This window comes from Talaromyces proteolyticus, assembly GCF_021365285.1.
Source record: "Talaromyces proteolyticus strain PMI_201 chromosome Unknown BGW36scaffold_7, whole genome shotgun sequence".
In the NCBI taxonomy this organism is placed as follows: Eukaryota; Fungi; Ascomycota; class Eurotiomycetes; order Eurotiales; family Trichocomaceae; genus Talaromyces; species Talaromyces proteolyticus.
Window position 1 is genome coordinate 94270 of NW_025764283.1, and position 26999 is coordinate 121268.

Consider the following 26999-nt stretch of genomic DNA (forward strand, 5'->3'; position numbering starts at 1 on the left):
ATACGGGCCACTTTCTCGCCCGACTACTACAACTACTACAACTCTTAATTCTCTTCCGGGCTCCTTATCCTTAACTCTCTCGACCACCTTCGATCTCGCTTCGACCATCAGCAATCATCTGTGTACCTCACTTATCCTGGTTGCAGCTCGCACTTCTGTCTAAATTTGGTTCTTGGACATTGGCTAGTTGGTGGACCGTCCGTCGCTGGAAGTTTTACCCTCTCTCCATTCATTCCTCTGACCACCCTGGTTTGCGCCTAAGTGACCACCACTCATCGTTCGAACGACAAAGCTGCGCCGCATTCCAGAGCCTCCAAGCTGAGTCAGACCCATCGCATCCCACAAAACTTAGATCACTCCCACACATTCCACAGCGCTTCAGATATCCATTCCGCCGCGACAAGGGTCTGAGCCACTTCCGCTGTCTCACCCAGGTGTGCGCCTGTTGGGGGGAGGGGAAGTTGCGAGTGGAAGGTCGACGCCCCAGACTTGGTGCCGAGGGGAAGAGCCATAGCCAGATGCATGGAGGCACCGCGACCATTTGTTGTTCGAATTCCTCGATATGACCTTGTGATTCACGCCACACACTGTGACGCAGACTTATCCAGAACCACCACCTCTCCGGGGTACCACATTCCAACCAAAACATAGTAAATTTCCTCGGGCTTGTGTTTCAGCCTTAACCTCTAATAGGGCACCTAGGATATCGACCGAGTCACAGGTGGCTAAGTCGGTGTACAATACGTCGCATTGAGGAGAGGACTTTCGATTCGAGTCCAGAGAATAGACGTAATATAAGAACGACCGAGACAGATAAGGGGTTGAAAGAGACCTCCGAGCTGGGAAGGGACCTGCAGTCAACTGTGCAGCCTATATATCATTGGCACATCGCCCTGCCGAGCATTCCTCATAAGCATGGTCGCAACGTTTTCACCTCACCGGGATGGTGGAGGCACCCTTCACCTCCCATCTCCCAGTGGAATTCATCATGTTGATGCTAGTTCAGCCATAAGGCAGTTACGCCGGTCTTTATCACGATCCCCTTCCAAGAGTGCAGATTTCCGTCCTCTATCCTCACGCTCACACCCACACACTCCAAACACCCCCTTTGTCTCTTCACCTCTGTCACCCTCACGACGTGGGAACCTGTTTTTTGTTCCAACAACAACCTCTTGTTTACTACCAACAACAACAACTACTACTGCAACTGCCACAGCCACTCAATCAACACCACTAGCAATTCCATTCCCTCCTAGTGCAAAGATCTCTCGGCCAGTAATGCGCAGGAGTGGCTCCCTGCAAAACACACGTATACGCACATCCCCCCAAAGCCCCTCCAAACGCGCTCTCAACGTCTCTAGTGACCACGGCAATGCAACTACCGTCCAACCTACTCCTGTTCTGACTGGAGATGAAAATTGCTTTGAAAAAGAGGGCACCTCGACCGAATCTCTTCCAGGGCCAAACAACGCTGTAACATCAACAGAAAATAACAGCGGCGCGCTGAAACCAACTCTCAGTCGAGTCGAGAAAAGGCGCAGCGGTAATTTCAGCTCTCTAGCCTCCACAGCCAGTCCACTCAAACGGAGCGACGGGGCAATGCAACTCGACCAGGCTGGGTTTGAAAGTCCCTCCGCCAAACGCCGCAGCTTGCATAGTGTCAGTGGCGGCTTCGATTTCAGCATCTTCGATAGCACCGACAGTTCACAATCATCCAGCGACTCTTCTGACGCCATGACCCGTGACTTTGACGCGCAGGCCAACTTTCCTTTGATTTCACCTGCTGGACCTTTCGCAACTATTCCTAAGCGATCCTCATCCCTTCGTCGTTCAACTCTTTTACAGCGCCAGGGTGATAGGACAATTTTCAGTCGCTCGCGACTTACGAACGTCGATTACGCCGATTCTCCTCCAACAAGCCCGTTTGTGCAACATCGCATGTCACTTGATAGCAATTTATCAATGGCATCTAGTCGCGAGACTTTGTTTGGTCCGCAGTCGCGACCCGCGTCCGGCAATCCCCTTTTCTTAAATACTCAGGTTGAATCAGGATCTACCACTCATGCAGCGCACCCCCTATCTCGCGCAATAACACAATCATCTTCTAGCTCTAGTTTAGCTGAAGATTCACCAACTCATGAACCAATTCACAAAAGTGACCGACCACGGCCTATCTTTAATTTCTCAAAGTCCCTCCCGGTTGGCGCGACACGACCTGCTGTACAGCGGCAATTGACTCGCGAAGACTCGAACTCTTCAACTGATTCATTTGCGACACCTGAAAACTACAAACAGGCCAAGCCATATGCCGCAGCATTCATGTCAACCGGACTGATCTCGAAGAAAAACCGCAACGCAGAAGAGGTGCAAGGTGCAAGTAAAAACATGCCTGATACTCCATGCAAAAAGTCTACCAGCTTCCTTCCAAGTGCCCACAAAGCTTTGCCTGTTCGGCCTGTTTCACGACCAAAGCTAGTTCGTCAGACCTTCGCAGTTCCATCAACTCCGACCCAGCACAATCGCTCAACATCTGGTCTGTTTGCCCGGGGAACTGGAATTTTCGGTGGTATGTTCAATCAACCAGAATCATCTCGTCGTGACAGTTTTGTAAGTGTCGATGGCGAAGAGCAGTCCAATTCCCAGTCACCATCAGCGCGTCATGATAGCCAAACCACAATAGACTCGGATTTTCCTCCCACCCCGACTAAGCAGGCTGTCACTTCTCCCGAAGGTATTTTCAATTCGTTTCATGAAAATTCTCTAGATCAGCCATCGGAGCAGGCCTCAAATGCCAACATTGAATCTACCACCCCTCGAACCCCACGAGACAGCATTTTCCCACCAGATCCGAGCGGATTGTCCATTTCAGCTCCAAACGACTCGCCGTTGCAGCTTGAAGACTTTAATGCGTCAACCATTACATTCCCAGCTACACCAACTACGTCGCGGGATTACTTCGCACCCACTGGTCAAAGAAAGAGCATGTCCCTAGGTGGTTATAATGCTCCCGATGTTGACACGAGTTTGACATCTCGTTTCGAGAAGGTTGAGCTTATTGGCAGCGGAGAATTTTCTCAAGTTTATCGGGTTTCGCATCCACAGGGCTCATCTCAGTACAAATCAATTTTCAGCCTCCTTCCGACTGAATCGACATCTCCATCTGCACTACCTGAACGTGTTTGGGCAGTAAAAAAGGCCAAACAAGTGTTTGGCGGCCCAAAGGATCGTATTCGCCGAATGCGGGAGGTGGAAATTCTAAGGGCTCTCTCCAATTCAGATCATGTTATTTCCTTTGTCGACCATTGGGAAGACAAGGGCCACCTCTATATTCAAACGGAATACTGTGAGGAAGGGAGCCTTGATGTTTTCCTTGCCCAAGCGGGTCTTAAGGCAAGGCTAGATGACTTCAGGATCTGGAAGATTCTGCTCGAAATGTCCCAGGTAAGTATTAGAGACTACAATTACCCAGGCAATGGAGTTTTGGCTAATTTGATTATAGGGTTTGAAGCATATTCATGAGTCGGGTTTCATTCATCTCGATTTGAAACCTGCCAACATCCTGATTACTTTTGAAGGCGTGCTTAAAATCGCTGATTTTGGGATGGCTACTACTTGGCCTGCAGACAAACATATTGAAGGCGAGGGTGACAGGGAGTACATGGGACCTGAAGTCTTGATGGGACTCTACGATAAGCCTGCCGATATATTCGCACTTGGTCTTATCATGTTTGAAATCGCAGGCAATGTCGAGCTTCCCGACAACGGATTGTCATGGCAGAAACTTCGCAACGGTGACATTAGCGATGTTCCAAGTCTTACATGGAGCTCAGAAACAAGCATATTCCGTGACGCCTCCGGGAATCCCTTGTCTCAAGAGTCCTCATTTGATGAACTCTGCGGCTCGGATCCTGCCTTCAACGATTCTGGAGTCGACTTCTCAAAATCTCGTCCACCGAAGCCAAGTCAGTTTGTGCGCAGTGGAGAGCTCGTCGAACCTCCTAACTTCATGGTGGATGCCAGCCACGATCATGCTCTTGATAAGGTTGTTCGCTGGATGATTTCTCCAGATCCAAACAACCGTCCAACAGCTGACCAGCTCCTTCAAACCCATGGTGTTCAATGGGCCATGGCACGCCGTAGAGCCGGAGCAACAGTTTTTGAAGGCAACTGGGGCCCTGCTGATGATATTCTCCTTGAGGATGCGGAGATGATTGACGTTTGATACATGAAATGACTTCTATCACGACTAATGTGGCGTTCTTTGGAGTTTACATACGAATCGAAACTCTACTACCGGTGCTTGAAATGTGTTTTCTACTCTCCTACTATGCTATGGTAGGAAATTCATCGACCGAGGACCAGTCGCCCTGCGATCTTGTTCTATTCACGGAATTTGACTCGGTGCTTTGGATGATTCAGAGCTGAGCTCTTGTACTTTATACATATACCCCTCACCCGATTTGTGGTTTGCAGAAGTGACACTAGTTTTGTGTGTGAAATTCTACTCGGAAGAGAAATTTCTCTGTTTTTCATTTTTTCCCGGAGCGTTTTGTGGTCAGTTATGGTTTTTCTAAAGCCTTTTACTTCTATGTCTAGGTGGTATTATTACTTACCTCTTTGCGTGTGACTACTCTTACATCCCTAGAGTTAGATAGGCCTCTGAGTCCTTTGATGTGCTTGAAGAAACGGAAATTACGATGGAAACGAACATGCTACTTTATCTCTTTTAGCTCTTCACGTCTTTATGTAGCTTAATCGAAGATTCGTCTTAGGTATTCGTCTTTATATAGTGTAATCGGCTTCAAGACTGATATCCATGATACTCTTCACTATACGCCCTCTCTGTGCTAGAATCAAATGATCACTTTCTCCGAAGGTTACTGTATTTATCTCAACACAGACCCTGCTGTGAGGATCAGCTTGACGCCGAATTAGGCCAGGCGGGTTCAGGGGGGGTGCTGCGGCCTGATTAAGCACCAACGTCCAAATTTCCTATCATGTCCATTCCCAATTCCGATCAATAATATAGTAACATAGGATCTTTTTCTTCTCCAGATACAGTAAAAATTAACACCATAGTTTCTGTCCTCTATCGCCAGCCATCTATCACCAGTCTTACATTGTTGAGCTAGATGTACTGATCCGTTCAGAATAACAAGGCCAATACTGATATATCTATTGGAATCCTCGGGAGCATTACCCATAGGTCCTTCACGGATTCATGGTGTGCACCTTCCATTTCCATCCAAGGACGTGCCTGCCTCATAGAGAAGACTGTAGACAGTATGTAAAATAACCCCTGATGTCCTACTTTCCTCTCTTCTTTCTTTTTTCCAAGCATCGATACAGTTGTATAACGTTTCTTGTTTGTGTGGATACTTCTGTAATTTTTTTTGTACTCCTTTGCTTCTTTTGTTTTTTTTCCTTACTGTATACTTCTCTACATATTACTTTAATATGTCGAGCTGGTGGGGAGAGTTCAACAACTCCCATGCCCTATGGATTGGGGTTGTCGCCTTGGCCGTCTGGGCGGGGGTCAAAACTTGGACGGACTTTTGGGGGCCTTTCGTGGCGTGAGATAAACCTTTTCTTTTGAATCGCATTGAAGGAACCTTGAAATCATTTTGCTGACAATCTTCAATTAGGTACTACCTCGTTCCTCTTATGAGGAGGAGCAGCAGACTCCCCCCTGACCCGGAAAGGGGTATCCCCCTCCAACCCAACCCGCCCAGCATTGACAATGGCGGCCATGGCGGCCAGAACCCTCAGGGCAGCCAGGATGGGGACGAGGGCAATTTGCCTGGGGGTTCTGTACCTGGTCCATAGGTCTGGGAGTTGGTAAGTTTTATTGAAGTTGTTGAATGGTTGATCGAGCTCTGACGGTTGCTAGTTGATTTCGAACCACCGCTCTATTTAACTTGTATTTCTTATTTCTTGCTTTTTTTCTTCCATGTATGATTCTTGTTTCATTTAGTCCCTGGAGGTTGGAGGATGGGACTCTGTATCTTATTGTACCAGTCCCTCGTTTTGTCCTGTATCTTTCGTCCCGGAGGTTGGAGGCATGGGACATTGCATGTATATATATACAGAAAAGCCCCTGACATTTTCTGCTGAGATGCAGAAGGGGAAAATTCTTGTCGATATTCACGCGGATTGGTGCTGCCTTTTTTTATCTTCACCAATTGTCGAAGTCTCTCTCCATCTGCGAAAATTCCATGAGGTGGTTTGTCTCGCGGTACGTGGCTCTCGTCTCGGTATTATTCTCTTCCTGAATAGGTTTGCTGATGAAATATTTTGTATTAAAAGAGGGTCGAAAACATCGTGATCGAGAGATTGAGTCCGTCTTCCAAATATTCCGGCTTTATTTTCCTACTTGAGCAGAATAATTACTTGCATTTTGGTCGGAAGCGAATGACGACGAAACAATCGTCGCAAACAGTCGCCCGCTATCTAACCAGCTAATTTGATCAAGACTGAGATATTCCGACTAAGAATATTTTTCAGATTTACCAATTGAACAAACACAAATGGACGCCTCACCTGGTCACCCTGTTCATGATCTGCACTTATTTTGTGAGACTTATCAGGGCGATCCAACATGTTGCTCAATTTCGTCTAATATCTTGCATCCCAATGTACCGCCACGCCATCATCTCCCGTGGTCTTCCTTGAAACCTAGCCCAATTCCACCGCCACGCTAAAACGAAGGTATCAAGATCATCTCCACCACGTCTCGCAGCAAGCTGCCCTCGGAGGAAGATCGGCGGGCTAGAATCGACTAACATATGTCTGAACTATCCCATAAAACGACCAGGAACACCGCTTATCTTTCAAGTGCAAGACGAGACAGGCATCATAATCTCTACATTACTTTCGTACAATGGCAAATTACTCAATCCGGCGCACCAACCACTCCCGTTGTTGGTGCGCACCGGCTCAACACGAATTTCGGCTCAGTGCAAATTTTTCGCGTTTTTCAACATTTTATCTTATTACCCAACGCCATAAAGTCAGACACATACAAAAACGAAGAGGAAGCTATTCTGAAGGCTATAAAAGCCTATAAGCTTAAAAAACCCAAGAAAATCCCTTATTTGGCACATCAATATAGCATTTCTTACTGGCTACTCCAAAATCACGTTATCAACAAAAATTCATGCTCAACACGCACATCTACTAATAAAATATTTACTAAGGACCAGAAGAATATAATAACAAATTAGATTCAATATTTAGATGATATTAGAGTGCTTTTCACAGTAAATATAGTGAGAAATTGCACAAATTTGATCTTGCAGCAAATCAATCCTGATCAAAATCCTCTTCCCACTGTTAGACCAAATTGGCCATATCAATTTATTAAACATCTGCCGGACCAATATAAAAAAACTTAGCAAAAGCTAAGTAACCCAAAACACCTTCAATCTAAAGATTTAGACATTATCCAGACGTAATATAATCGTTAAAAATCCTCTATCAAACATATAAGCTTACCCCATCAAATATTTACAATTTTGACGAGACAGACTGTCAGGGTGCGGCAGGCGGGCGAGATCAAGGATTGACGATTGACTGGTCAGGCCAGGCGGACGGGCAGACAGACAGGGCTGGGTGCAGAATTAAGGACAAGACGTAGCTCAAGGAGCTACAATAGGATTCTTGCAGCTGGATAGCTTTTATCTGAGTCGCACTAAAATGCAACTATAGTTACATTCGGTTAGACCAGGGGAGCAGGTCGGCGGGTTGGACAGGCGAGCTGGCACCGTAACACAGACTTCCAAATTGGATAAGAAAAAAATGAGACTGTTATTACAGCTTATTCCAAATCTAATACTCAACTTGGAAGCGCTTCTAATCATAAATCTATAACGCTTGTTAAATGCGTGTCTACAGCTAACATAATTATCTCTCTGATAATTATTATCCCCAGTAAATCTCATATAGAGTATTGATATCAAACCAAGAGCTTAAATAACAATTATCTAGTAGCTATATCTAAAAAAGGATTTATTAACAATGAGATCGCACTTAAATAGCTTCATCATTTCAATATTATGACCCATGAAACAGTAAAAAATGATTATCAATTAATTATTATAGACAACTATAATAGCCATTTAACATAGGATTTTATTACTTATTGTAATGAATAAAAAATCATATTATATTGCTTTTCAGCATATGTAATATATCTTCTTTAACCGCTTAATTCCATACCTTTCAACAATATAAACATTTTCATAGTAAAATGGTTAATCAATAAATCCAACTCAGCAACATGAGATTCAACAAAAATGACTTTTTATATACGCTTCACAATATCCAACAATAAGCTTTCACTCCGCGCATAATTCGCTTAGAATTTAGCCATTGAACTTTGAGATCATCTTAGCACCATTAAGAATTACAATTGATTCTAACCCCAAATCATGCATCAATATGCCAGAAGAAGATATTCGAAGCTTCTCTACAACATCATCTATCTTACCCCTAGAAACCGCTCTAAAGCTTCATAAACGCATTGAAAAGTTTTGAAAATGCTTGAACAAATCTGAACTCTCTCCTAGTAAAACCTGGCAGCTTAATAAGATATTTTCAGAAAATCTTATACAAGCCAAATTAAGCGCTCAATTTACCAATGATATTGAACACTTTATCACGCTCAATCAACGCAAATCTTAGAAAAAAACTCATTATTAAATTAAAACAAGACGTTTACTAAGCGTTAAAGATGCAAATCATTAAATTGACACCAGGAAGGTAAAAGAAATGAAGAAAGAGTGGTTAAGGCGCGAACATAGGGCTAAAAAGCGTCAGAAAGAATCAGCCACTCAGAACGTGGAAAGCGATCCAGTATTTTCGATTTTAGAATTAGATTCTAGCGCTACTCTTTCTGCTACTCCTGGTACTTCGTTTATTATAGATAAACAGATGTGGAGGAAGTAAATCGAATGTTTTTCTAGCTTATCCCAAAAAATTTGCACTGAGCCGAAATTTGTGTTGAGCCGGTGCGCACCAACAACAGGAGTGGTTGGTGTGCCGGAGGGCACGGTTAAACATGAATTCCACAACAATCACTGCACCCATTCGTATTATAATCTTCCCTACTCCAAAACTCCACCTTCAAATATAGCTTCTCAGGCTTAAAGCGGATTATCTCAACACAGGGAATTCTGCCACCAATTCACGAGCATTCTTGAAGGGTTGTGGCAGCAGTAAGCTGGAACTATTTGAAACCAACAAAGTCCACAGTTTTACACTTTTAACGTACATATATATATGTTCAGTCAATATCTAGACTTTTTTCAGATACTACCAGCTCTCTAAGCAGGTTATCCGTTTCGGGGTGTTGTCGAACTTTAAACCACTATACCAAAAAGGGCGCAACCCTTACATAGTAAGGATTTTAGTGGTATTATAGTCGTATATTTAGTCTGACAGGTGTCACGTGTCACGTGTCACGTATACCCTAGTGGACCGTTGAGTAATTCATACCAAATTCTAACAGGCAACAATGACGCCGAATTGAGGTCTCAACTTCTCTGGATATTCGGTAGTAATGTCTTCAAAATTACGAGTGGACTGGTGCTTCGGGTAGCTGCCTAGTATTAGTCACTCAATTGAAATATCCTTATGAAGCACCTCACGCCAGACAACAGTGCTTTGCACACTTGCCTCTTATATGTAATCTTCTCACCCAAACGAGAAGAAGAGCAAACAGCAAGATGATTGATCAATTACTCGATTTCTGCAAACTCTACTCTTTAGCAAGGTCTGTGCGCGGACGTATCAAAATTTTCTGTCCTTACAAAGAATGGAAAGAAAAGTATGAGCAGGAAGAGCGCAATGGGTTTGCAATATTACAGCGAGAGAAGCGTCTTACAGATCGGAAGAAGCAAATTCTATCAACAATCGAGCAAAAAGAAAAGCCGCAGATTGCGGGATACCAAGAATGTGATGAGCAGTGGAAAATTGGATATTTTTATGAACTTTGCGATATCGACGAGAAATTAGCTGAGGTACAACGCCTGGAACAATTTCATCAGCAAGCAATTTATACGCTATTTTCAACCAAAAAAAATCATACCTATCATAGAGATGTGATGATGGCTCGAAAATGCCAGTATTCGTTCATTCCTCGGCGTGACAAACCATACATCTGGCTCAAGCACCAAGACGCCTGTGCTCGAAGTGGTGGCTGCTGTAGTCGAGAATGTGGATGTTGCGAAAAACCTTTAAAGGTATTTCCCACTACTTCTAGTTTCCTTTTAAGGAAAAAGGAAGTCAAGCTATATGGTCATTGTACTTCAGAATGCGGGTGCTGTATCAAGCATATCGGTACTTACACACCACATTATCTGTTCAAGAAATCGGAAGATAATCGGAAGAAACGACAAATGGAATGTCAAGTTAGTAGCAAGAAGTAGTTCTATCATTAGGTAAAGGGAAAATATAAAAACATAGCTCCTCTTATCATATTAAAATCTACTGGACTTTAAAGTGCTAAGGTGCTAGTGGCTATCATTTATCACTGACAGTACAGCCCATACATGTGAAAACTTGCTTAGAAAACATCAGAATTACAGTCAATTATACCATAAAATCATGGTAGGTCTCTCTACATCTGTATTGAAAGTAAAGCGCTCCTGCGCGAACCAATATTAAAATGCCTATGACAAGTTAGTCTGGAGTCCAACATATTATTAAAGCGACTTACTTTCTTCCTTTCCTTCTTCATTTTCCTCCGCTTGGAACAAATAGAGAAGATTTAGAACTATGTCGCTATTTTAATTGATTTTTAAATTAATCATGTGAATTAATTTATATTTAAAAAAATTGGCTGTATTCTCAGAGACGCTAGAGCCAATATGGAGTGGCGAGGCGGGAAGCTCAGTATGTCTTGGCGCGTGCTCATCGATAAGAAACCTCACCTTTGCCCACCTCGCTTTAGGACGCATAGCTACATCCTCCATTGATCCATGGATTTGTAGCTTGCAAATACGCGAGAAGACGAAACGGACTAGGCTTATGGGCTAAGCCTTACCAAGACCTGTTGCCGAGCCTCGAACAACCCTCAAGACCCAGGATAGCGAAAGTCCAAAAATATCCGCAGCCATGGATACTCGCACTTTCGTCTCCGATTCTCTTCTTCGTCTAACAGGCGCATCGGAGCCTACGGTCGTGGATTTTGTCCTCGCCACTGCGGGCGATGCAAAATCAGCCAGTTCATTACGCGACAAGCTAGGAACCTTTCTCGAGCTAGGTGACAATGAGATCGACTCGTTTTGCGCAGACCTTTACGGGCGACTGGGCTCCGGCGGGCATGCTCGAGAACCTACAGGACCTTCTAAACGGTCAGACAAAAACTCGTCTTCGAAAAAGAAATACCACCTGGTAGAAATGGACGATGGGCACCAGCCAGATATCTCATTGGGGCCAACGAACGTGGAACAAGACCGACGTAAGCGCAAAGGGAAAGACAGATCCCAAGATCACAAGAACTCCTCCCGCAATCGTTGGGACGACGATGACAACTCGTACAGGGACGATCGCAGTAGAAAGAGAAGCAGGAGTCGAGACCCCGATAGCCGCGACCGAAATCGCCGTTCGCGAAAACTCCGCAAGCGAGATGCCGACGACTTCAATGATCGCTGGGGCGACGAGAACATACCTGATGGTGAATATGATGGCGAGGAAGCAGAGGGTTATGAATTCGAAGAATCGCCATCGCGACGCACTCGATTGGCAGAAGGATCTGCATCGCCTCGTTCAACTGCATCTGCTGATCTAGACGATGACGCCAGGGCCGAAAAGGCGCGCTTGCGCGACTTGAAAGAACGTGATGAGTTTGCCAAACGTCTCGCCGAGAAGGAGGATTCAAAGTCGAAAAAGGTGGTCGAGGATCGTACTCGACGTGCTGGTGACCAAAGCCGCCGTGCCTTGGCTGATGATGCTCAAGCAAGGAGTGCAGCCATGCCGGATTTGAGGATGCGATCCAGGCAAGAATATTTGAAAAAGCGAGAGACAGAGCGGCTTGCACTTTTACGACGACAGGTCGCTGAAGAAGCTGCTGAGCTCCGTGAGAACCCCAATCTCAGCCGTCGGGAGAAGGAGGAATTTGCAAGAAATCGGGAAGTACTTCGACTGGCAGAAGAACGACTGCGCATTGACGACCATCGCGACGGCTATATGATGCCGGAGGATTATATTACAGAAAAAGGGAAGATCGATCGAAAGAAGAAGGAAGAAGCTCTCTATAAGCGATACGTCGACCGCGACGAGCAAGGTCAAGAACGGTTTGTTACGGAACAAGAGGAGTGGGAGCGTGAGCAGACAGCGAAAGCGAAAGCGCAAATTTCCAGGGCCGAGTACGTGGACGAAGGTGATTATGACTATGTTTTTGATGATGCACAGAAAATCAACTTTATAATGGACTCCAAGTTGGAAGGGGATGGGAACTTCATGACCAAAGAACAACGCATGCTGCAACAGCAGTTAGATGCGGCAGAGAAGAAGGCTGCTTCGATAGAGGAAACCCGAAAAAGCCTTCCTATATATCAATTTCGAGATGAAATTATTCAAGCGGTGCACGATCATCAAGTGCTTATTATTGTTGGAGAGACTGGTTCTGGCAAAACAACACAGATCCCTCAATATCTACATGAAGCAGGATATACGAAGGATGGAATGAAAATCGGGTGTACCCAACCTCGACGAGTGGCTGCGATGAGTGTTGCCGCTCGAGTAGCAGAGGAGATGGGTGTGAAAATAGGAAATGAAGTTGGCTATGCAATTCGATTTGAAGATAATACTAGCGACAAAACCGTTCTCAAGTACATGACGGATGGTATGCTCTTGCGAGAGCTACTAACGGAGCCTGATTTGGGTGCTTACTCGGCGCTGATGATTGATGAGGCGCACGAGCGAACGGTGCCTACTGATATTGCTTGTGGATTACTAAAAGATATTGCCAAAGCACGGCCGGACTTGAAGCTTCTGATTTCTTCTGCAACCATGGATGCTCAAAAATTTCAGAAATACTTTGATAATGCTCCCATTTTTAACATCCCTGGTCGCCGATATCCAGTTGACATCCATTACACGTCCCAGCCAGAGGCCAACTACCTAGCTGCAGCTATCACGACTGTATTCCAGATTCACATTACCCAAGGATCTGGTGATATCTTGGTATTCTTGACAGGCCAGGAGGAAATTGAAGCTGCGGAACAAAGTCTTCAGGAAACGGCGCGGAAGCTGGGTGGAAAAATCCCAGAAATGATTATTGCCCCGATTTATGCAAATTTGCCGTCTGAGTTGCAGACGAAGATTTTCGAACCCACGCCGCCGGGGGCAAGAAAAGTTGTATTGGCTACCAACATTGCTGAAACAAGTTTAACCATCGACGGTATTGTGTATGTGATTGACCCTGGGTTTGTCAAGGAAAATGTTTTCAACCCTCAGACTGGGATGGAGAGCCTGGTTGTCACTCCCTGCTCGCGAGCTTCTGCTGGACAACGAGCCGGACGTGCTGGACGTGTTGGTCCTGGAAAGTGCTTCCGATTATATACGAAATGGGCTTATCACAATGAGTTGGAGGAAAACACCACTCCGGAAATACAGCGTACAAATTTGAGCGGCGTGATTCTCATGTTGAAGTCACTGGGCATTGATCAGCTGCTCGACTTCGACTTTATGGACCCTCCACCGGCCGAAACCATCATTCGGGCGTTGGAACAGCTGTACGCACTAGGTGCGTTGAATGACCGAGGCGAACTCACTAAGATTGGAAGACAGATGGCGGAGTTCCCCACTGATCCAATGCTTTCCAAGTCTATTCTGGCTGCAGACAAATACGGCTGCGTGGAGGAGGTCCTTTCCATCATCGCCATGCTTGGTGAGGCCAGTGCTCTGTTTTATCGACCCAAGGACAAGAAGATCCATGCAGACAGTGCCCGAGCGCGATTCACTATCAAGGAAGGAGGCGACCATCTGAGCCTGCTAAACATCTGGAATCAGTGGGTTGATTCTGATTTCAGCTACGTGTGGGCGCGAGAAAACTTTCTCCAGCAGCGAAGTCTCACGAGAGCCCGCGATGTCCGAGATCAACTCGCCAAGCTTTGTGATCGTGTGGAGGTCACTGTCACCTCCTCTGGAGCGAACAACATTGTTCCCATCCAGAAAGCCATCACGGCTGGCTTCTTCCCGAATGCAGCGCGGCTTCAGCGCGGTGGCGACAGCTACCGGACGGTCAAGAATAACCAGACGGTCTATTTGCATCCTTCCAGCACATTGTTCGAAGTCAATCCCAAGTGGGTCATCTACTTTGAACTAGTTCTGACGAGTAAGGAGTACATGCGAAGCAATATGCCATTACAAGCAGAGTGGCTAGTCGAAGTGGCGCCGCATTATCATAAGAAGAAGGATCTAGAGACATTGGGTCTGGACAGGAAGGTTCCCAAGGGCGAAGGGGCCGCTGGGCAGAGAAGCAAGATTTAGCAAGATGTATTATTTGTATGAAACCAATATTCTTGAAGGTATCAATTGATATTGAAGATTGTAGAGCAGTCTTATCAAGGTATGCTGTAGCCAATCAGCGTGCGCCTGATTGGGATTACTCGGGTGTGGACTGGACCGAGGTTCGGCTGTGGGCTAAGAACGTCTCCCCGCGTGCCCCGACATTTCCATCGACTGATTTCATTTTGTATGATCACCTATAAAAATACCCTGCACGCGTTCCTCGCTATCTATATCCTCGACCCATATAGGAGTGTATACTGTCGCCATGTCTAAGCAATTCTCTCCCGCCGATGTGGCCAGCCACAACTCTGCCGACAACGGCCTCTACATCATCATCGACAGTGGCGTCTACGACGTGACCAACTTTGTCGACGAGCACCCCGGCGGCAGTAAGATCTTGAAGCGCGTGGCCGGCAAGGATGCGTCGAAGCAGTTCTGGAAGGTACGTCTTTTCCCTGTTATTTCAATCGTGTTGCTAGCTTTCTTGGGGTGGAAGGTCTAACACTGGCTCAGTACCACAACAAGTCTGTGCTCGCCAAGTACTCGCCGAAATTGAAGATTGGCGAAGTCAAGGAAGCTGCTAAGCTATAATTTATATTATTATCAAGTTATTGTCGCCTGGTGGTGGGCCGTGAGCAAGGGAACAGGTGGCGATGGGGCTATCAAATTACGAAAGAGCACGCTCGCGCCCTCTCGCGTTCAACGACTAGACAAGCAATGCCACTTGACTAGTTGCCGACTAGAAATTTGCAGGAGATGACAAATGGGGTATAGATTTATTCTCTTTTTGTACAAATACACTGCTATTATCATATTCTCTGAATTCAATGTCTTTTCCAGGGCAATCATACCTCACGGATCTCTCTTCCAGGCAAGGCGACCTTGTCGAATGGGAAACAAGATCCCGGATCCGTAAGAAAGATGATCGCAATCTTTTGACAGATGCCAATTGCGTGGCTATGGTCTCATCCCCCAATCGTCTGGCCTCGCTTGCCGGAGTCGTGCTTTTCCCCCAAGGTCCCCAGCCAGCGTGGGTAAAGCAATCTCGTCCAGAGCACCTTGTGAGCAAACCTAAGAACGTATTCAGACGTCTCATTCGATGGATGAAGTCTAGTTGCATCCCACGCCACGCGAACTTGGTTTAACTCCGGCTAGTCATGCTGACTCTGGTGTTTTGTAGCTGAAACCTATCAACGTGCCTCTACCCCTAAGGTTCTGCCTTTATTCGATCTCACCGGCCCTTTAGACCTTGGGCTAAGCGTATACTACCCTATATCTCTTGGTTTTAGCCGAGTACCCCACGGATCAGTGTCGTGGTTGGTGCAAGATGTTGCAAAGTGGACATGGTTGAATAGGTCAGCCAGGTCGCAAGGTCCTCAGCCAACCAGTTACAGGTGAAAATTTTCTTGCTCTTCTTTGTAGGCTGAAATAATCATAAATAGCCAGCTACCTAGATGGAAGCTCTTCCTCTCTTGATTTGTCCCTCTCTCTTCGCATACTTATCAGTAGACGTGTGCCTCAGAACCCGATCATCCTTCTCGACCTTTCTTCGTCGACACTGAATCCATTATGGCGAGTTCCGACACCTTCGACCCTAATAGTGTTAATCTCACTACTGCCGACCCAGCAGAGATCATCTGTTATATCAATGCCGGAGGCAACGAGTATAACGGGCATATGGGAGCTCGCATCTCTTCGGTTTTCGTTATCCTGATCTGCTCTACGCTGGCAACCTTCTTCCCAGTCGTGGCGAGCCGTGTACCTCGTATGAAGGTTCCTGTCTATGTATACCTCTTTGCACGCTATTTTGGTACTGGTGTCATCTTGGCCACTGCGTTTGTTCACTTGCTCGACCCTGCATACCAAGAGATCGGCCCAGCATCCTGTGTGGGTATGACCGGAAACTGGTCCCAATACTCATGGCCGCCGGCAATTGTCCTTGCTTCTATTACCGTCATTTTCCTCATGGATTTTGGTGCGGAACTCTACGTTGAATCTAAATATGGGGTGACCAGGGGCGATGAACGGACGACGATTGTTAGCGAGCACGACCACCCTGTCGACCAACCAACGAAGGATCTGCCCCAGTCGCTTTCAGGGAAACTGAATTATGCTGAAGAGAGTGATCAAGACTCACTCACTGCCGAAAAATCCTTCCGTCAGCAGATTGCGGCTTTCCTAATTCTCGAGTTTGGTGTTATGTTCCACTCCGTCATCATCGGGCTGAATCTCGGTGTTGCAGGCGACGAGTTCAAGACCCTATACCCTGTGCTAGTCTTCCACCAGAGCTTTGAGGGTCTGGGTATTGGCGCTAGGATGTCGGCGATCCCTTTCAAGCGCAACAGCTGGTTGCCCTGGTTTCTGTGCCTTGCTTATGGACTGACCACCCTATCGCCATCGCCATCGGCCTGGGTGTGCACAATACCTACAATCCGGAGTCAATGACGGCCAATATCGTGTCTGGTGTTTTCGACTCTATCTCTGCTGGCATCTTGATCTACACGAGTTTGGTTGAGCTATTAGCACGCGACTTCTTGTTCGACCCTTGCCGGACAAACGACCGTCGTCGTCTGGGGTTCATGATAATTTGCACGTTGTTGGGTACCGGTATCATGGCTCTCCTTGGAAAATGGGCGTAATCAGTTTCTCTGAGGCTGCAAAACGGTGAACTATGTTTGCAGTTCTGGTAATAGATAAATTTCCGAACCTAGGTATCATTGTAGGTGATTGATAGATAGAGTATTTCTTAATAGCCAAAACTCGAGTTTAAATTCTAAATAACTAGATTTATCAACATCGTCTTCCTTCTGCGTATTACTAATTATATATCTCAGTACCTTGCTGCTTTCTATACATGCAAAAGTTTGTCACTGTTCCCTTTGCCCCGTATTTGCTCAAATCTACCACCTGGACATCGACATCTTCCCATCCAAACTTCCTGTACAATGGCCGTCCCGCTATTGACGCTTCAAGATAAGCTTCATGTAAATCCAATTTTGCAGCCTCTTCTAGACCCTGACGAAGCAGTGCTTTGCCGGCGCCAAGGCCCTGATAGTCAGGGAGTATGGCAAGGACTTGCAAATCTAGGCAAGCTATTAGAGATGAAGTAATGAATAGCTAGTGGCTATCAAATATATGTAGACGAACAGACCAAAAAAAGGAAACATAAAAAAGAAACTTACATGCAAACCTCTTCCCACCCATAATTCTCGTTTTCCTCCTTGAAAATTCACCGAAATAATCATTACAAGCCCGCGGGTCCCGGGCTCCCTCCCACGGCTTGTCTTCCCAGGGATCTTCAGTAGGGTGTGGATCGGTGTAATATATCCAACCACCAATGCCTATCGTCTTGGTGTAATTGTCGCAGGCTGCGTCGGGGTCATGAGCAACAGCCTTGAACAGGCGCATTCCTGGCACGGTACGCACGAGCTTTGCCAGATCTTTGGCGCGGGCGGCTTGGCCTTCCGCACTGGGAGGGCCGAACATGACTCCGCCTATTGTGGATGGTACGTCTGAAGAAGTGTCATCGGGATCGCTAAAGGCCTGGGATTCGACCTGGGCGAGAGCGAGGTAGTCTTCCTCCGTGGCGGGGAGGACTGATATTGTGATGTTTTTAGATGGCATTTTGGGTGTGAGTTGTCTTTCTCTTCTGGAGTGAGAAATTAACCTCACATGCATCAAGTGATGTTTTCTACTTGTTTCTTGAGGGTTTTAGAGGTGTAGTTTTATATGCGTGAAGGGATTCACAGTTAAACGCCACCTACGAATCAGAAGCTGAGGTCGGATTAGTGGCTGGCCCAATCAAGCACCTTCCTAATCGGAAGGCGGGGAGCAGCCGCTAATGATGCTCTGGCATAGAACACTGCCTCAGGCGTTTGCAAGGCACCCGCGGTTTACGCAAGCTTCGATTACTAATGCAAGCAGTCTCCTCATAGTTCATACACACTAGCTCTAGTAACGTGAATACATAGACATACAAAGCCACGCCAAAGATTCTAGACCCGTGCCGGCAAATTTGAATGGTATCATAAAGACTGACAGAAAAGAAGGAAAGCAAAGAAAAAGAAGCCAGCACTGTTCAGTACTCCTCGCACCTGTATGCCAGCTATGACGAAGCCGCTATCTAGAGACTTGCTAAGGACAGAAAAAGGGAATGAAGACGAGGGTAAAAGGAAGGACACTGCTTTTCGTGTTCAAACGCTGCTGTGGCCACCTGGCACAAACTATGATACAAAATAGAATGGGATAAATAGGAACACCGTGGCTGCTTTAGAACCCACGGAATAGGTCATCGTTCCGATAGTAGATATCACCGCCATCCTCAGATCGTGTAAAGTCAAGATCGTGTCCTGGCCCCAACTGACTGGGTGGCTCGCGTTTGCGAGGGGCTCGATTGCGCTGGTTGCGGATTCGGGGACCATCCACTCGGTCAATGAAAGCTTCCATGCGTATTGTGCCGACAGCATCAAAAAGATTACTGGGCGCGATGCTAGAAGGTCCGCTTGCTTCTGAAGTCCGTCGGCTGATGCTACTTTGAGCACTCATCAACCCTGGGCCGCCAAACGATGACGGTGCGTAGATATCAGATGAGTTGGCCGTTGTTGCACTATAATTGGATGGCAAGGTGGCGTGACTGGAAAAGCTGCGAAATGCGCTGGGAGGAGCTCTGGGTGCAGTGTTGCTACGTTTGCGAGTATGGCCTGCGTATCGAGGTATAGATGGAGGGTCGGCTGCATCCATTATAGGATCTAGATCGAATCCGCCGCTAGGATATTCGGGCATTGGCATTACATTCCCGGTGAATGATTTCTTGCTTGGTTGGGGTCGAGGTTTGCCTTTGGCTACTCTGATAGAGTCGCGTATATGGTTACGACGCAAGCTGGCTGTTGGAGGCCGTGCCGTGTATTCTTCCTGGGGAACAGGGGGTAATGCAGCCAGATCGTTAACACCCATAGGAGAGTGGCTTAAAAAGGATAGCGCTGTCAGCCATACATAGTGGCGTTCTAGAGTCAAGGCAGTGAATTTTAGAGCGCGTTGAGGTGTAAGAATAAGGATCGACCTGTTAAATTGGCCCTGAGTGGTTGATCCCTTGGGAAGCGGCGTATCATCCTTGACATCTAAAACAGACTGGATGGTGACTATTTCATAGGTTAACATCAAAATAAAACATAATTATACCTTAAGGAGTACTCACGCTTGCGCCCGCTTTTGCCCAGAAGAGCAGGACCACTTGTTGGTTGCTTGCTACTCCACATCACAGCCCGCTCATATGGGGCCAGCCATACCCACCGTTTATGACGGACCCCAGTACTCGTAATGTTGGCTGAGACTTCATCGGTCGAGTTCTTGCCAAGCTCCCATGTCTCCTTGGTATCTGACATGCCAAAAGACTTTCGTCGGCGAACATACTTGAACATCCATTCGCCTACCATAGTTTGTGCGATGGCATCGACAACGCTTGTTGGCTGTAGATAATCCGATGTAGGTTCCTCAATTGTGTGCGAATACGATGATGAAGGGGGCCGGTTGGATGGAATTCTTCTTGGGGCCCGCTTAGCCCTAGGCAGAGGCATTTCATCAATTGGTAGCGGAGGGGGCAACTGAGGGCTATCTGGGGCATATGAAGAACTTGACATTGCCGGCGTAGATATTGAAGGGGGCGAACGACTTCGAGCTCGGTCTTGAGCTTTCTGAACAGCCGTGGCAGATCGGACCTTGCGTAGTGTGGGTTGTCTTGTGATACGTCTCGCCTTTCGCCCAGATGCATAGCTTCCATTGCCGTAAGGGGTCGGGCTCTGACCGCCATCATTAGAGCTAGTTGCCACGTTTCTTGAACTGAGTCGCACAGGGACAGGGAATGGAGGAGGCCTAGCGGCACCAGTAGAAACACTGTCTATGCTGGGCTCGCTTGGGCTTCGTGGTCGAGTTCTCTGATGTGCAACAGCGCCATTAGATATCAGCGTTGTTCGTCGAATGTCAGGTTGTTTTGATCCAGATGCCGGTTTAGGGACGAATTTAGATTTCTTAAGAGAGTTATTGTTCTTCTGTAAAGTAGAAGGCAGATCGATATCAACGTCAATCTCATCCTGCTCCTCAAGAGGTTCGCTCTCTAAGCGATGACGGCTGACCATCCTGCCGGACCGTAAAGTGTACGCAGCCGTGGGACGGCTATATAATTCATCGTCGCTGAAAACATCAGGCAATTCAGGTAAAGGCTCTGTTTTCTCGTCATCGCTCATATTTTCGAATCCTGCAAACAAGCTACTTGATCGGAACGGTCGCCGTATATAAGAAACGTCGTCTTCTGCGAGAGGCCCATTGTCGTTGTTCCCTGGATATGCCTGGACGAGATCTTGCTGCTTGCCCTTATTATTTTTGTCCACCGACTCTGTTGCTGGCGCCTTCGCTGGCTTTCGATAAGGAGAGCGAGGAGGGGGGACAATGAAAGGCATGGAATTGTCATCACTCTCGACTCTATTCGCAGGTTGATCAATAATTGCCGACGGAAGGAGGCTAGCAGGAAGCTTGAGCAAACGCTGATCAACCCTAATTTCTTCCGTTTGCATGGAGGCAGATCTCACGTTTTGAGCCAGATCATTATCTGTTTGACATGAGATGCTCTTCGTGTGTGGGGGCAAAACAACACTATTCCTTGGTGAGGTAGGTTCCGATCCAGGTGGGATGATAGCTATCATGGGCACAGCAGGAGTCGAAGGACTGGAGAGGTTTGGTTCACTTGTTACTTGGATGGTTATTTCCTTTTCCTCTGCAGTTGTCTCTGTCTGAGTGGACGTGGAAACCATCGCAGCTTGTACAGGCTCAGGTACTTCCTCCACATCCGATTTCGGGCTTCGAGGGGGACTGGGTAGATCGACAGTCTGACAAGAAGCAGATGCCATCTCCACCGAAACTGTTTCTATAGCTGAGTCCTTCATTTGAGGCAATGCAGGCGGCGTGGGTAATGAGATTTCCTCGATATTTTCGAGGTCAGCACCAGGGCCGCCTGGGTGTAAAGGAGGCGAAGGCGGAGGCGTATATTGGACTCCCACATCTCGATACTCGAATTTTGGCGTGAGTTCAGTATGATCAACCCCCGATTCTGATAATTGATGTGCTTCTTGGGTATAGGCAAGCAGATGGTCAGCATTACCATTCATCGATAAACCAAGAATTTTGCGTGCTTTTGTAGCCATCGTGTACGAAACTTGAGACGCAACAGAAGTAGGTCGCTCGTCAAATAACTCATTATCCATGTACTCTTCTTCCGCTTCCTCATCAAAAGCCAACTCATCAGCTAGATTAAGACCAGTGCCCTTTAAGCCATGCCCATTGGCAAAACTCATAGAAGAAAACCGGCCGCTGCTGATTGGCTCAGCATCATATTCACTGCCAACACTAGTCGTGCTGGTTCGCCGCTTTCCGAAGGCGCTGGCTGATCGAACACTTGAATTATCCATGTTATTTCCCGTGTCATTCTCGCTCTCGCCCTCCTTGCGGGATTCGTCGGCCGCCTGCGCGGCAGCGACCTCGTTCAGAATTACTTTTAACCTGTTTTCAGCCACATGCACTCTTCGCTCCCAAGTCCTCCTCTCGTTATCCCATGTCTGCCGATCGCGATCCCAAAGCATTTGAGTTCGGTCTACATCATCTTCTTGGCTTTTGATTTTCTTTTGAGCTTGTTCTAGCCTTTTTCGCATCTCGCTAGTGTTTTCCATAGCCTCATCGCGTTCCTTAGCAATATCGCCCATTGCAGAGAGAGTGCCACCCTCCAGAAGCTTCATTTGTTTCTTCAGCGACCGATTGTCTCTGACATGAGACGCGAGACTCTGGCTGATGGATTCATTTTCGGTCCGAGCATCATCCAGACTTGCCTCCAACTTATCGATGTCTTTGCCTTTGCATTCAAGCTCTCTCCTTAAGGAAAGAATTTCAGAGACCAAATTCGCATGGAGTGTCGGAGTGAATCGACGGGGATCAAGAGGCGAGATAGTGTCATCGTTGGCAGCATCCAGGCCACTTTCATTGCCATCATTATTGAGAGGGAGATGCGGTAAGGGTAGCGATGGTGGTGAGGACGAAAGACCTAGAGAAGAATTCCTTCGATGACGGGAAACGCTTCTCGAAGGCGTCCTAAAGGGCGCCGGAGAAGGCACCGGAAACGCTTCTGTATCCATCGAACAGGAGCTTTCAACGTTTACTTCCCTCCAGTGATTATAATAGCAGCATATCTAAGACCGGTTTCAAGGAGGTTGCAGGTGTGGCTTCGGGTCACGAATCGCAGGGCCGGCCTGAATTCGGAGATCATACAGGGAAGGCCTTGCAGCAAGTTCCAGCGAACAGTCCAGGCTGGTGACTTGGGAAGCGAAAGAAATCTCGAATCGAGAGAAGAAAAAGTCAAAATCCGGCCAGCGAAATTCGAGTTCTATAGTGAATGACTGAATAGAATATAGATATTAGCCCAGTGGCACTTTCTAACAGGTGTCTTATTGCTCTAAAGTTTGCCATCTTCGGGATGATTCCGGTGTATAGGCGCAATTCTCAAAGGTTACTGTGCAATTTTCTCTCAGTAATCTTACCTAATCGACCAGAGCTTCTGTGATACCAGCCCCGAAGCTCAAGATGTGTTCCACTTGTAATACGTCTGAGTCATAAGGCGGCGCTTAGGTGATGACCGTGATGTACGGAGCAGAAGTTCGTGGTGAATTTAGTCCAGAGGCAATTTACAGAGTACGCGGTACTCGCGAAAGAAGAGAAACGATCGACCTATGCTCGGGCCAACAAAGTCGAACTTGGCCCTTTTCCCTGAAAGAGAGAAGACGCGACGTTAGCACGCATTAATATTGCGGTGCCGGGGGAGTGGAAATGGGCTCCACGATAGTAAAGCTCCACCCCACGCATCTTAAAAAGACTGAGCTAAAAGCGCTAAGGAGCAAAAAACAGAACTAGACGCAGTCATCCAAGCTTTCGAGTACGTATTAGCGGACGCAGGAATCGGTGATACAGTGGGTCAAGAGTTCGGATTGTCAATGGAGCCCGTATGGCGTATGAGAGCCTGTGTGTTGCTTGAATTGGAGCTTTCCGAGCCCAAGTGGATAATAACAATCTAAAGTAAATCAGTCTAGCACCACATTGGCAGATAGGTTCGTGCCGATAGGTGGTACTAAAAGACTAAGGGGTCAGGACGGTAGAAACTAGAACTAGAGACGTAGTAGAGAGGTACCCACCAAGCAGGTTCACTTATTTTTTTCTCGTTCAATCCTCTCTATCATTCGGCAGTTTTTTTTTTTTCTTCTTTTTTCTTCAAACGCTTTTGCTCGTCTGCAGATTGGGTTACTTTTTGGCCCTTCTGAGAGTAGGCAGAGCGAGGGGGACCAAATAAAAGGAGAGCTGGTCAAATTAGGCATCGCCGGTGACATTGTACGAGTGCGGATTGATTGGCAGAGGTAGTCGAAGAGTTGGAGCGCGGCCCCTTAGGCCTGCCACTAGCACGGTCAGTTCACTGTGGCGCTGTGCTTCACAGCATGCTGGATATTTACTGGGCTGCAGGAAGACTGAGATGTCATCCGCAAGGGTGTCTGGCCATGGCCAGCCCATTGGCCCTGCATGAGAGTGTGCCACTGTCCCGTAAAGGCTCAATGCTCCCATGCAATAATAGTCGAAATAAGCAGCATTGAACAAAGGGATCGCTGTACGGGCTCGGTATCACAAGTTATCAACGGGCCACACTAGGGCCAAGGCCCGTAATAATAACAGGCGTCTTATTTGTTCGTTGGGAGGGGAAATTTGGCGGCTGGGCTAGGCACGGCTGAAGGTGACGGGGGTGATCCGATCCCCGACGGCCCTGAGAGGATAAGGAGGAGATGTAGGATTCTAGGACTCTAGCAGGACATCTCGTATGGATATCGATCCGTACTACCACGGCGCAGGCTCGTAGGAGTAGTGGGAGGATGGACGAGAACGTGAGCCGCGAACAAGAAAGAGCAAGCGCAGGCTGGGGATCGCCGGAGCAGGAGCATGACGGTCCCCCACTCCTTCCTCCTTCCGCTCTCCAGGCTTGGCAGCGCTCATCATCTTCTTCTTCTTCTGCTCCTTCTTTTACTTGATGCGGACTGGATTCCAACTCATTATCATACCTGTTTCTCCAATAATTGAACAACTGTTGCATCCATCGTGATCTTTTATGATCTGTCATTTGATTGCCGTCTAGACGGCTGCCTGACAGGTGATTGACTCTCTTAGTCTACCGCTCTGACCGCGTCTAGAGAAAAGAAGAAAAGGGGGCTGTAGCCCGGCATCACTTCCGAATCAAGGGCTTCAGCCAACAGGTGCACTGTCGCTGACATATTTAAGATGATTATCGTACCGAGTGCACCGGCACCTAACTTCTAAGTGGTTCATACGAGCGGCTGTGCTACGTACTCCGCAAGTAGGCTGAGGTAGCTCGCTATTCGCCAACAACCTAGCTAACGGGAGCAATAATTAACAATAATCATACAATAATACCATTATCCTTTCTCCCGAGTGGCCTCTGTGGAGAGCCGGGGACGTGCCCAACCATGCAAGGGCCGGACAAGGCAGCGCGGCACACTAGGAACAGCCCACGAGCCATCCCGGCGGTCGCGCCTCCTGGTTGATCAAGAATCAAGATCGAATTGTCGGGACTTGTCGTCGTGCTGGCCCGGTGCAGTGTTCTGTTTCAGAATCTTGCCAATCTGGCTAGTCTGAGCGTCTAGCCTGTCTCCCCAGTGGCGACAGTTAACTGCCCCGTATGCATGTCTGTGAATGGAATTGTCTCTTCGTGTGTAAAGGGCATGATTCGCCTCGCATGCACGATCCCGGCTACCGATCACGTTGGCCGTTGCAATTTATGCCCAAGATAAGCCGAATGCTATATCAAAGGCCAGGAGCCACGGCATATTATCGTGATCATACCAGCTTGCTATTATGTCAGTGTGCCAGAACGCACGTTCCATTTAGTTGCCTTTAGGTCTCGACCGGCAAAAGTTACCCCTGACTCGGCCGCAGCCATATCACCAGCCATGGCAGCCAGTGCCAGAATTGATAGGAAACAATTCTTGAAACACTCGGCTTTGGATCAGCCATATTGCTGATTGGACACTAAGGACCCCTAAATTGTAGAGTTAGACATGTAGAACTGGATAGCAATATAATTCATGTCGTTGATAATATTAATGTGGGCTATCTCTATTAATACGCTCGCTATTGCATTCAACGGTCAATAATAACTAAACAAGTCATAACAAAAACAGTATTATGACAGTCATTTCCTTCTTCAGCAAACTAGTACGCACACAGTCAGACTGACAGAAGGCTAAACTTGCACTACCGAACGGCTGTTCAGCAGCCTTTGATAGGCAACACGTACTACAGAAGAATAAATAATAATTGATACCTTGATCCCGAAACTTCCGGGATTTGGCTATATCAGCATTATTATCTAGCGAGGTCTAAGCACATGCTCGATCGAGACGCTGCATGATTCGATCCGACGCAGCCAATGTTGAACAAATAATATGCATCAACGGATGCCTTGCATCCCCTGTTAATATATGCCAGGCTTCATATAGACCGCGCACACTTATCAAACATCGATTGATCGATTGACAATTTGACACATCTCGTACGACCGCCAAGACTGGAGTGTGATACGAGTCGAAGCAGTTTCACAAGTATTACTACTACGTTGTCTTCGCTGGCAACAGATATTTTATACCAATTGTTATACACCCAAAAAGAGGCCTATCAATATAGTTTGACATGGCCGGCCTTGCTGACACTTCAATCACAAGTCACATTTTTGCGCAAAGCAAGGATGTGCGCCTACGTGTTTTGATGTTGCATTCAACTCAATTCAACACAAAAGAAGAATTTTTAGCCTTGCCCATCCAATGAACGGCGTATGCTGGTTGGATCTAGCGCAGACAAAAACACACACGTTGGCGGCGAAAGTACGTGAGCTAAAATGATCCTACGAGCAGGAATGCTAATAACAAAAATACGACTCTTTTCTTTTCTTTTTGTTTCTTTCAGAAATTCAAAAATTGGTTTTTTCGCTATTTGTGGTACAGGGCGGCTTCTGCCGAGCTGGTCCACAGCGTACCTTGGTTCATCGTTACCATAAAGCAGGCGATAGTCGTAAGTCGGTATCAGTTCGTAAGTAACTTCTATTGGGTTAAGCAAGGTGGTCGATTTGGTCCAAGAGAGCAAGTTGAAAAACACTATTGCATGCAGGCAACTGATGAGGTTTCTTTGCTACTTTTCTAAATATTCAACTTGTTACTATTGATGCATGCCAACATAAATGGCCGTTCATCACCGACTTAATCGGTATCTGCAAAAGCTCGATAGTTGGATTCCGTGTCAAATCGAATATCATATTACTCAAGAAATTATTATTTCACAACCGATGACAAACAGGGATCAATTTTTACTAGAATGATACAAGCTGTTCCATATTCGAT

General features: G+C 46.9%; 10 protein-coding genes across 10 annotated transcripts; 6 read left to right on the forward strand and 4 right to left on the reverse strand.

The window, feature by feature from the left end:
- Nucleotides 1–1278: 1278 nt before the first annotated feature.
- Nucleotides 1279–4222, forward strand: BGW36DRAFT_298129 (uncharacterized protein; the record flags this gene model as incomplete). Its single annotated transcript, XM_046211411.1, has 2 exons — nucleotides 1279–3441; nucleotides 3500–4222. The coding sequence occupies 2 exons, from the start codon at nucleotides 1279–1281 to the stop codon at nucleotides 4220–4222; spliced, it is 2886 nt and encodes a 961-aa protein (XP_046070863.1).
- Nucleotides 4223–5457: 1235 nt separating this feature from the next.
- BGW36DRAFT_427962 (uncharacterized protein) lies at nucleotides 5458–5826 on the forward strand (the record flags this gene model as incomplete). Its single annotated transcript, XM_046220479.1, has 2 exons — nucleotides 5458–5573; nucleotides 5646–5826. 2 exons carry the CDS (start codon nucleotides 5458–5460, stop codon nucleotides 5824–5826), a joined length of 297 nt encoding a protein of 98 aa, XP_046070864.1.
- Nucleotides 5827–9518: 3692 nt separating this feature from the next.
- Nucleotides 9519–10446, forward strand: BGW36DRAFT_379901 (uncharacterized protein). The gene has a single exon (XM_046216268.1). The coding sequence runs from the start codon at nucleotides 9726–9728 to the stop codon at nucleotides 10425–10427; it is 702 nt and encodes a 233-aa protein (XP_046070865.1). The 5' UTR covers nucleotides 9519–9725; the 3' UTR covers nucleotides 10428–10446.
- A 669-nt stretch (nucleotides 10447–11115) lies between these two features.
- BGW36DRAFT_297184 (pre-mRNA-splicing factor ATP-dependent RNA helicase-like protein cdc28) lies at nucleotides 11116–14496 on the forward strand (the record flags this gene model as incomplete). Its single annotated transcript, XM_046211336.1, has 1 exon — nucleotides 11116–14496. The coding sequence occupies one exon, from the start codon at nucleotides 11116–11118 to the stop codon at nucleotides 14494–14496; it is 3381 nt and encodes a 1126-aa protein (XP_046070866.1).
- Nucleotides 14497–14782: 286 nt separating this feature from the next.
- On the forward strand, nucleotides 14783–15108 carry BGW36DRAFT_427964 (cytochrome b5-like heme binding domain-containing protein; the record flags this gene model as incomplete). The annotated part of the gene is made up of 2 exons (XM_046220480.1): nucleotides 14783–14959; nucleotides 15031–15108. The coding sequence occupies 2 exons, from the start codon at nucleotides 14783–14785 to the stop codon at nucleotides 15106–15108; spliced, it is 255 nt and encodes an 84-aa protein (XP_046070867.1).
- A 29-nt stretch (nucleotides 15109–15137) lies between these two features.
- Nucleotides 15138–15729, reverse strand: BGW36DRAFT_178409 (uncharacterized protein). Its single transcript, XM_046209701.1, has one exon. It carries the CDS (start codon nucleotides 15635–15637, stop codon nucleotides 15257–15259), a length of 381 nt encoding a protein of 126 aa, XP_046070868.1. The 5' UTR covers nucleotides 15638–15729; the 3' UTR covers nucleotides 15138–15256.
- Nucleotides 15730–15736: 7 nt separating this feature from the next.
- On the forward strand, nucleotides 15737–17266 carry BGW36DRAFT_379904 (putative high affinity zinc ion transporter). The gene is made up of 2 exons (XM_046216269.1): nucleotides 15737–16929; nucleotides 16956–17266. The coding sequence occupies exons 1-2, from the start codon at nucleotides 16087–16089 to the stop codon at nucleotides 17154–17156; spliced, it is 1044 nt and encodes a 347-aa protein (XP_046070869.1). The 5' UTR covers nucleotides 15737–16086; the 3' UTR covers nucleotides 17157–17266.
- A 68-nt stretch (nucleotides 17267–17334) lies between these two features.
- On the reverse strand, nucleotides 17335–18141 carry BGW36DRAFT_297981 (acyl-CoA N-acyltransferase; the record flags this gene model as incomplete). Its single annotated transcript, XM_046211398.1, has 2 exons — nucleotides 17335–17600; nucleotides 17700–18141. 2 exons carry the CDS (start codon nucleotides 18139–18141, stop codon nucleotides 17335–17337), a joined length of 708 nt encoding a protein of 235 aa, XP_046070870.1.
- Nucleotides 18142–18786: 645 nt separating this feature from the next.
- BGW36DRAFT_359800 (meiotic cell cortex C-terminal pleckstrin homology-domain-containing protein) lies at nucleotides 18787–22691 on the reverse strand (the record flags this gene model as incomplete). Its single annotated transcript, XM_046214115.1, has 2 exons — nucleotides 18787–19655; nucleotides 19712–22691. The coding sequence occupies 2 exons, from the start codon at nucleotides 22689–22691 to the stop codon at nucleotides 18787–18789; spliced, it is 3849 nt and encodes a 1282-aa protein (XP_046070871.1).
- A 1390-nt stretch (nucleotides 22692–24081) lies between these two features.
- Nucleotides 24082–24997, reverse strand: BGW36DRAFT_178428 (uncharacterized protein). Its single transcript, XM_046209702.1, has one exon. The coding sequence runs from the start codon at nucleotides 24707–24709 to the stop codon at nucleotides 24230–24232; it is 480 nt and encodes a 159-aa protein (XP_046070872.1). The 5' UTR covers nucleotides 24710–24997; the 3' UTR covers nucleotides 24082–24229.
- Nucleotides 24998–26999: the final 2002 nt, after the last annotated feature.